The sequence below is a fragment of the Tupaia chinensis genome, unplaced genomic scaffold (assembly GCF_000334495.1).
Source record: "Tupaia chinensis unplaced genomic scaffold, TupChi_1.0 Scaffold148874_1, whole genome shotgun sequence".
NCBI lineage: Eukaryota > Metazoa > Chordata > Mammalia > Scandentia > Tupaiidae > Tupaia > Tupaia belangeri.
The window spans coordinates 1,959,711-1,968,978 of record NW_006208722.1 but is presented as its reverse complement, the minus strand read 5'-3'; the positions used below and the strand labels follow the sequence as shown (position 1 = coordinate 1,968,978).

General features: G+C 37.7%; 1 protein-coding gene across 1 annotated transcript in view; it reads left to right on the top strand.

Moving 5' to 3' along the window:
* Positions 1 to 3,540: 3,540 nt before the first annotated feature.
* Positions 3,541 to 9,268, top strand: part of GOLM2 (golgi membrane protein 2) — a gene marked incomplete at its 5' end in the record, with an annotated part of 45,675 nt that continues 39,947 nt past the window's right edge. Inside the window, 2 exon segments of the mRNA XM_006170750.3 lie at positions 3,541 to 3,639; positions 5,994 to 6,164. Of these exon segments, the coding sequence (XP_006170812.2) occupies positions 3,541 to 3,639; positions 5,994 to 6,164 (270 nt within the window).

Genomic DNA, 9,268 nt, shown 5'->3' with positions numbered 1-9,268 from the left:
GCACACATGTACATGTGCCTAGCATGAGTTTAAGCCACTGGGTCTGGGACTCGAACTGTGATTGACTACATTAGAGTTCAGTGACATAGCCATTATGCCAACTGCTGGTCCCATGTCTTTTTTTTTTTTTAATGAAAAAAGCAAGTTACAAAAAAAGTGTAGTCTAATTTTCTGTATAGGAAAAATTAGATATTTGTATGTATACAGGAAAAATGTTAAAGAATTCCATATAAAAGTGAAGGGTAAGATTACCACTTAGTTGTCTCCAAGTCTAGTAGCGTTTTTCCAGATCTTCATTTATTTCAGTACTGTTCACTATAACTATTACTTTTAGCCTCTGGGAACTCCTTTCCTAGGTACAAATAAATCTCCTAGGGCCAGCAGGTGGTGTGGAGGTTAAGGCGACTGGATCCCACATGGCCAACTGTGCAGTTCAAGTCGAAGATCCAGTGGCTTGAAAATTGTACTGAATGTATGGGCATGTGTGCCCAAAATCCCAAGAGGAGACCGGAGGAGAAGGGACTGTAACATGGCCACCCTCACTGGGGTGATTTCTTGCCTTCCCTTACTTGCTCTCTCTCTCTTTCTCTCTCTGGCAAGTACCTGCACACGCACTTGGTGTGTGTGTGTGCATGTGTACCCAAAATCCCAAGAGGAGAATGGAGAAGGAATTGTAGTGTGGTCATCCCCCACAGCAGTTGCTTTCTCACTTTCCTTCTCCTCTGTTGTCTCTGGTGAACACATGCCCTATAGCAAAAATAAATAAATAAACAAAAATAAAAGGAAATCTCCTTTCCTTGTATCTAGATCCCACAGGACTGACTGCATAGTTCAAGTCCTGGACCCAGTAGCTTGAAAAACACACTGTTCAGCTTTTAACACGTGCCCTAAATCCCGAAAAGAGGGTAAAATAGAAGAGAAGGGATTGCAGCATGGCCATTCTTCATGGGGAATGTTTTCTCACTCCCTGTCCCCCTGTTTCTGTCTAATGAATGCATATGCCCTTTGGAAGAATGAAAATAAATAAAGGTTTATTTATTGTTCATTTATAGTCTGATGCAGGTTCAGTGGCTCTCTTCATAGTTGTCCTTCAAGTTATGACCCCTTCCATTATATGATGCCACTGTCTTCATATGTAGACTCCTAAGTTGTGACAGAAAGAGAGATTATAGGTGATTTGTACATAGTTTATGAACAGACTTAGAAGTGGCACATTAAGTTTCACCTGTATCCTCAGGTTCAGAACCAATGACCCTGGACCTTTAGCCACAGAGGAAGGATGATCTTCTCTAGCACCCAGGAAAAAATATAATGAAATAGGATCACATAACATTATCTCTGCCCTGAATTCTTAGAGAAATAAAACATGCCACTCCCCATATCTTAATAGATGGGCCCTGTACTTTTTTTTTCTTTTTATCTGTTTCTTGTCTCTTTAGTTTCTTTACTTTTAGTCATGGTGATAAATGGAGTCAGTGGTAGTGAGTGAACAATCATCTCTTTCCTTGTTGCTTTCCTTTCTTAAGAGATAAGAAAATCTCATTTATAAATATGTGCATCTTTGTGAGTAAAGCACTTTGTATGAAAATTAAATTTTCCATCTTCAAGATAAAATTTCAATTTGTTGAATTAGTCATATTTAGATTTTATTTAGAATCCGAATGGCTCAGATTAGTATATTCTTTATGCTTTACCTAATCTGCAAATGTCAATTTTTTATTTATATATTGATCAAGCCTTTGTTGAGGTCTTTTTATGCACTAGGCACTATTCCAGGTGTTAGGGATAGAGTGGTGAACAAGTTTATATTGGGTTGTCGGGAAAGTCATGATGCATTTTTGCAACAGATGGCACTAGTTCATTTTTGGAAGTACTAGAGTCATTTGTATCTATGTTACTGCTATGTCATTTGACAGCTGACAGTTCTAGCTTCATTCTAAAAAGAAAAAAATTAAATGATGTGATTGAGTTTTGGAGATTTTACAAGTTGAAGATGGAAGACCAAACTGTGCATTTTTGCAATATTTTATTCTTTTACTTCCATAAAAGGAAGAACACGCATCACACTTGTGAAAAGTCACGTAAAATTTACAGTGACAATGCTCTACACGAACGTCAGTGTCTGTGATGATTCATGAAATTCCATGTTGGTGATTTTGACCTCAGTGTCACTCCTCAATCAGGGAGGCACACTACCCACTGAGGTCGATGACGACAAGATAAAGGCATTGATCAAGTCAAACCCACGTTGCACAACATGAGAGGTTGTAGAAACATTGACTGTCCCTTGTTCAAGTATTCACGACCACCTGGAGAGGTGGGATTCGTAAGCAAGCTTGATACCTGGGTTCTTCATGAACTCAAAGAAGTTCATTTGATGGTGTATATAAACTTCTGTGATATGTTTATTAAATGTGAGGAAAACTTTTCTTTTCTGAAGTGACCAATAACCGATGATGAGAAGTGGATTGGTTTACAACAGTGTTGTATACAAATAGTCTTGGTCCTGATGTGATGATTTGCCTCAAATGACATTGAAAGTAGACACTCATCAGAGGAAGGTTATGCTCTCAGTGTGGTGAGATTTTTTTTAAAAAAAAGAATTATTTATTTATTTATTTATTTATTTCCACTTGTTATTATTGTTTTTGTTTTGTTTTGTTTTGTTTTTAATTTCACCAAAGAGAGACAGAGAGAACAGGAAAGCGAGAAAGCAAGCTGCCAGATCCAGGACTCAAACCACGGTTGACTATGTGGGAATACAGTGCCTTTAACTACCACGCCACCTGCCGGCCCCAATGTGGTGAGATTTTTAAAGGTGTTGTTTTTTTTGAGTTCCTATCAAGGAACAAGTCAATCAATTTGAGTGTGTCCTGTTAGCAATTAGACAGTTTGAACAAATCCATCATCAAGAGGTCCAGAGCTTGTTAACTGTAAGAATCATATTCCATCACTACAGTGCAAGATCATGCACATGTTTAATCACCCATCAAAAATTACTGGAGCTTGGGTGGGATATGTTGCCACATCCACCATACACCTGACTTTGTGCCATCAGACTTCACCTTGTTTCGCTCTCTTCAAAACTCCTTATGTGGTATAATGCTCGATTCATTCGAGGCTGTAAATCAGCACCTTGTTCAGTATTTTGCTGATAAAGACAGGTTCTTCTATGAATGAGGAATTATGAAGCTTATTAAAAGATAGCAAAAGGTTATTGAAGAAAACAGACACTATATCATTGATTGGTCTTTGTTCTTTATTTAAATAAACGACCTTTGAAAAATATAGACAAAATATGTCATGACTTTTCTGACAACCAATACTATAATGGAGTTTATATTCAGGTAGGATTTATTGATCATGAAAATCTATAATGGATGATACAGTGTATCAATTAGTAACAAAAATGAACTTACCAATGATAAGGATTACAGAGTTAGAATAAACATCATAGGATTAGTGCGAAGTAGATTAATAGTGGTTGGGTTTTGAAAATACTATCAGTGGGAATAATATGGACCTATTTTTTGCTTTTAGGTTTAAAGAAGCCCCCTATTTCAGTTTCTCAGCATGAAAGTCATCAAGCAATCTTCCAGCTTCCAACAGGACAACCTCTCTCCCCAAATTTGGCTGCAGGTATGAAGTCTTATTCTTAGAATTCCATTCAAAAATGAATTTACTGGTCTTGTATTGTTATATAGTGAATGGAACATGTCATTTAGCAGTATAGTGAAGTAGCATTCATTTTTTGAGTTAGTGCTTTGCGTTTTAAAATTATTGGTAAAAGCTCAGGTAGAAATCATCATCTAAAGTGGATTTTTGTCTAATGAGTTATTGTAGTCAAATTCTTAGGAGCAGAGGAATTAATTACTTGTGCTACCCTGGGCTACATTCTTTCATCTCTGCAAGGCTATATAGATTTACTTTCTCTTCAAAATTTGTTCAAATTTATTTCACTGAGGCTTTTATAAATTACTGTACCCACACATATTAAATTTTTTATTTTGTGCTTAAAAAAACGTTATTTGGGAACCAGCAGTTAGCGTAATGGCTATGTCGCTGGACTCCCACGTAGTCGACCGCAGTTCATGTCCCGGACCCGGTGGCTTAAAACTCATGCCGGGCACATGTGCATGCGTGCCCAAGATCCTGAGAGGAGAACGGAGGAGAAGGGATTGCGGCGTGGCCATCTCCCCTGGGGGGTGATTTCTCACTTTCTGTCTCTATGTTTCTCTCTGTCTGGCGAGCGCACACGCCCTATAGCCAAAACCTCTCCAAAAAAAAAAAAAAACGTTATTTGCTTTCTACTGGACACCTATTTGATTTTTATAGAAATGTTCTTCTAGAATAAGAATTGTATGATTGAAGAGAGTTGTTTAAACAGATGTTGGAAAGGACAGATATGGGAACTAGAGTGGCATAGAAGTTTTTGAACCCAAAATAAATTGTAATAAGGAGTTAAATCAAGACTTTGAAGAAAAAAAATCCTCCCTTGGGATAAGGGAGGTTATATCTAGGAGATACTGCTAAGAAAGAATCAAACGTTAGTTGTTGTGAGTCACTATGTAGACGAAGATAACTTAAAGGTTACAAATTTCAAAAGTCCTATTTGATTTTGGAAATTTTGGAAATCTGATAGCAATATGGAATACGAAAAGAGGACAGTATTTGGCTATCATTGCAATATTAATTTTTGGATTTCTACTGTATATCCCCTAGGTTTATAATCAGTAGTGAAGATACTTACCTAGAAATGATTAGTAAACTCACAGCCAAGTCACATTGGTTACAAAATTTATGAAAGAGGGCTGGCTTCTGGGACCAGCAGATGGTATAATGATAACATTGCTAGACTTCCACATATTCAACCGTGGTTGAGTCCCGGACCCTGAGGCTTAAAACTCACCCTGGGCATGTGTGCCTGACTGCTCAAAATCCCAAGATGAGAATAGAAAAGAAGAGATCGCAGCATGACCATGCCCCCTGGGGAGTGAATTCTCGCTTTCAGTCTCTGTCTCTGTCTCTCCAGCAGGCACACACGCCCTATGGCAAAAATCTCTCTCTTAACAAAAAGAAAATAAAAAAAGTGGACTGGCCCGGTGGTATACTGGTTAAGAAAGCCGATCTCTTGTGGCTGACCAACACTTCAAATCCCAGCCCTGGTGGCTGCAAAACATACCAGGCATTGGGCCGTCTGGTACCATAGTGGTTGGGGCAGCTGGATCCCATATGGCTGACAGTGCAGTTCAAGTCCTGGTCCTGGTAGCTTGAGAAACTCACTGGGCACTGTGCATGTATGCTCAAAATCCTGAGAAAAGAGTGGAGAAGGGATTGCAGCACCAGCGGTGCTTTCTCACTTTCCCTTGCTCTTTCTGATGAGCCTACATGCCCTATAGCAAATTTAAAAAACAAGCAAAAGCATGCCAGGGGGACCAGCAGATAGTGTAATGGTTATGCTGCTGGACTCCCACATGGCTGACTGTGGTTCGAGTCCTAGACTCAGCAGCTTACAACTCAAACCGGGTGCATGTGCATGTATGCCCAAAATTCCAAGAGGAGAATAGAGAAGGGATTGCAGCTTGGCCATCCCCTCTGAGGGGTGATTTCTTACTTTCTGTGTCTCTCTCTGACAAGTGCATGCACCCTATAGCAAAAATCGCTCTTAAAAACAAAAACAAAACACCAGGTGCATGAACTTGCTTGCCTAAAATCCCAACAGAATGGAGAAATGGAGGAGAAGGGATTGCAGCATGATCATGCCCCACTGGGAATTGCTCTCTTCCTTTCTCTCTGGTGAGTGCATGTACCCTCTGGCAAATTAGAAAAGAAGGGCGGGGGTGGATTAAAGAAATAAAGAGAAGGAAAAAAAAGCAAAGGTAGGTAACTATTCAGTGTTAGACAACAGTATGCCATAAGTTCTTAAAGTAGGTCTTATGAAATTATTCTGTAAAATAATTATGTTCTTTTAATTTGATGTTTTTATGTCACAGATTCACATACAAACCACAACGGAAACCCTGGCACTTCAAAACAGAACCCTCCCAATCCTCTTCAGCGTTTAATTCCAGGCCCAAACTTGGAGAGTGAATCCAAAATTCAAACAGATACACTAAAGCAGGCTACCAAGGATAGAGTCGGTGATTTCCATAAATTAAAGCAAAGTAAGAATCCGTTGATAAATATTCTCTTAAGATATTTCTTTAAATATAGTGTGTCCATTTATTGGCTGAATTAAGGTTCTCTTTATTATTATCTCTAACAAATGAATGTGTAGTGAAGTTACATGCATGTAAGGAGAAAGTATGATGAGGCTGAAATTTGAGAGAAGAGAAGGAGTTTCAAGAGGATAAAACCTATTTTAAAGAAAAATTTTAAAAGCTTCTCATGTTCGCTTATGTTAAAAATTAATTTCAGGTGAGTTGATTTTTTTAAGGTGCTATTGGTTCTTAAGCATGTAAACTTCGTTAGAAATGTGAGAAAAGATATATTTTGTTAGTCTAGTGAATGAAAAGTTTAATTAGGAAGGAGAAATGGTAAACAGTTTTGAAAACTGAAGCATTCTGAGAAACATACACCCTGGGGAAATTGCCGTAGTGAAAGGCTCAGTACGGCTTCCTCTCGCGTTCTCTCCGGTCGCAGCTTGCTTCATTTAGACTGTAGAAAAGAAGTCAGCAGATTAAACAATTCCTAGTACTGTGTAGTGAAGTATAGCCATTTCATTATTTCAGTGGTATTGATTTTGATAAATGGACAGACCTCATTAGTCTGCATAACTCTCTTGGTGGATTCTCAGCAAGTCTAAGAAAAAATTATCGTGTTAATCTGGGTTACGAGAGTGTCCCTTAGGTCAGCCCCTTTAACTGTGCTTTTCACTGCTCCTCCTTTCCAAGACTTCTTCCCGTCTTCAGCTCTGCATAGAAGAACACAGCAGGCAGCTTAGTCTTTGGTTTTCATGGTGGCTTGTATGGCAGCAAGAGTTCAGAGCAATGTTTAGGAAGTGATTGTGCACACGATTGCTTGTAAGCTGAGAACTGAACAGTATTATATTTGGGAATGTATTCAGGGTATTTTTGTTAGTCTTATAACAGTTATTCACGTTTCTAATATATGTAAGTATATAGTTTGTGTACATTTAATGGGCTATTCTTTGATATTTAAATGTGTATTTATTTATCTTGACTAAAGTATTACATGGAAAACATTTTTATTTATAAAAATGTAGCTACCATTTTAAATACAGTGAAACAATTGCCTTGAAATCCTGTTAGGGGCTTAGTTCGTCTGAAAACTTTTAGCTCATTAAGAGGCTTATAGTAAAAATATAAAAATATAACAAACTATCTTTTTTTTTTTTTTGAAGAGGGATTTTTTGGTATAGGGTGCATGTGCTTATCAGAGAGACAGAGAAGCAGAAAGTGAGAAATCACCCCAAAGGGGGGACGGCTACACTGCAGTCCTTTCCTCTTCATTCTCCTCTCAGGATTTTGGGCATGTACGTACACATGCCTGGAGTGAGTTTTAAGCTGTTAGGTTCAGAACATGAACCACAGTCAGCTACCTGGGAGTCCAGTGATGTGACCATTACTTCATCTGCTGGTCCTGATAACAAACTATCTTAATTTGATCACTTAAGCTTTTCTTCTAAACTTACATACTTATCTTATAAAATTTTTCATTGTTCTATTACCTATATTCTTTTTTTTTTAAATTCTGATCTTTGGGTAAAGAATATTAGGGGAAATTGCAGGTAATTGTTGGGAAGTTATTACTCTCTACAATTTATCTTGAAAAGAGCCTATTGAGTTTTTGTTTTATTTAGTTTTTAAAGAATTATTTTATTTAACTTTTTATTTATTTATTTTAATGTGACCAGAAAGGGACAGAGAGAGAGAGAGAGAAAGTGAAAAAACAAGCTACCAGGTCCAGGACTTGAACCGTAATCAAACCGTGATCAGGCATGTAGAAGTCCAGCACCCTTAACCATCATCCCCCCTGCCAGTCCCTTTCTTTTTTATTTTTATTTTTATTTTTCTAAAGATTTATTCCTTTATTTATTCATTCATTCATTCATTTTAATTTAACCAGAGAGAGACACAGAGAGAGAGAAGAAAGTGAGAAAGCAAGCCACCAGGTCCAGGACTTGAACCCTGGTCGGCCATGTGGGACTGTCCAGCGCCTTAACCACCATGCCACCTGTTGGTCCCAATTTTTAAGAATTATATAGTTTAAGGTCAGCAGGTGTGTGGTGGTTAGAGTGCTGGACTATGGTTTGAATCCTGGACATGATGCTTTGCTTTCTAACTTTCTCTCTCTGGTCAAATAAAATAGTAGTAATAATAAAATTGAATAAATAATTATTTAAAAAATAATTTTTTTTTAAATTTCATTTTTTCAAATTTGACCAGAGAGAGAAAAGGAAAGTGAGAAAGCAAGCCTCCAGGTCTGGGACTCAAACCATGACCAGCCATGTGAGAATTCAGCACTTCAATCACCATACCACCTGTCAGCCCCGAGCCTATTGAATTTTAAACTCTTATTTCCAAACTCTTTTCCATACATCATTAATGTATATAAGAGTTAAAATCAATATATGCGCTATTTTGTGATTTAATTGGCATTATTTTTTACATACCTTTTTATCTATCAGTATTCACATACTTGTTGTTAGAAGTACACATACACACACATACACACACACACATATTCCACTGTGCTTAGGAAATAATAATAGCTCATTTGGATCTACTTTCTTATTATTTAGATTATTTTTTACTTCTTAGTTGTCATGACTATGACTGTCTTTCTTTTAAATTATTTTTTTATTCCTCCTACTTGGGTGTTGCTTTAAAAGTATAGTCCTGGCCTACCTGTGGTGGCACAAACAAGAGGATGCCACTTGATGGTGCCTACGGCCATATGGTAGGCCCATATTTAGTTCCCGGTTCAATCTAAACAGGTTGGGGTGGTGATGGTGTGTGCCTTTGGTCCTAGAGAGGTCCTACATAGGGAAGTTGGAGTAGGAGGATCATGATACAGTGAAATTCTGTCAAAAATATGTATTTCGGGACTAGCAGGCCGTGTGGTGGTTAAAGGCATTGTATCCCCACATGGCTGGCTGTAGTTCGAGTCTAGGAAGTCTAGGACCTGGCGGTTTGCTTTCTCACTTTCTCTATCTCTGGTGAAATAAAAAATAATAATAACAAATGGAATTAAGTAAATAATTCTTTTTTAAAAAAATAAATACATGTTTCTTTCTCCTTCTTTC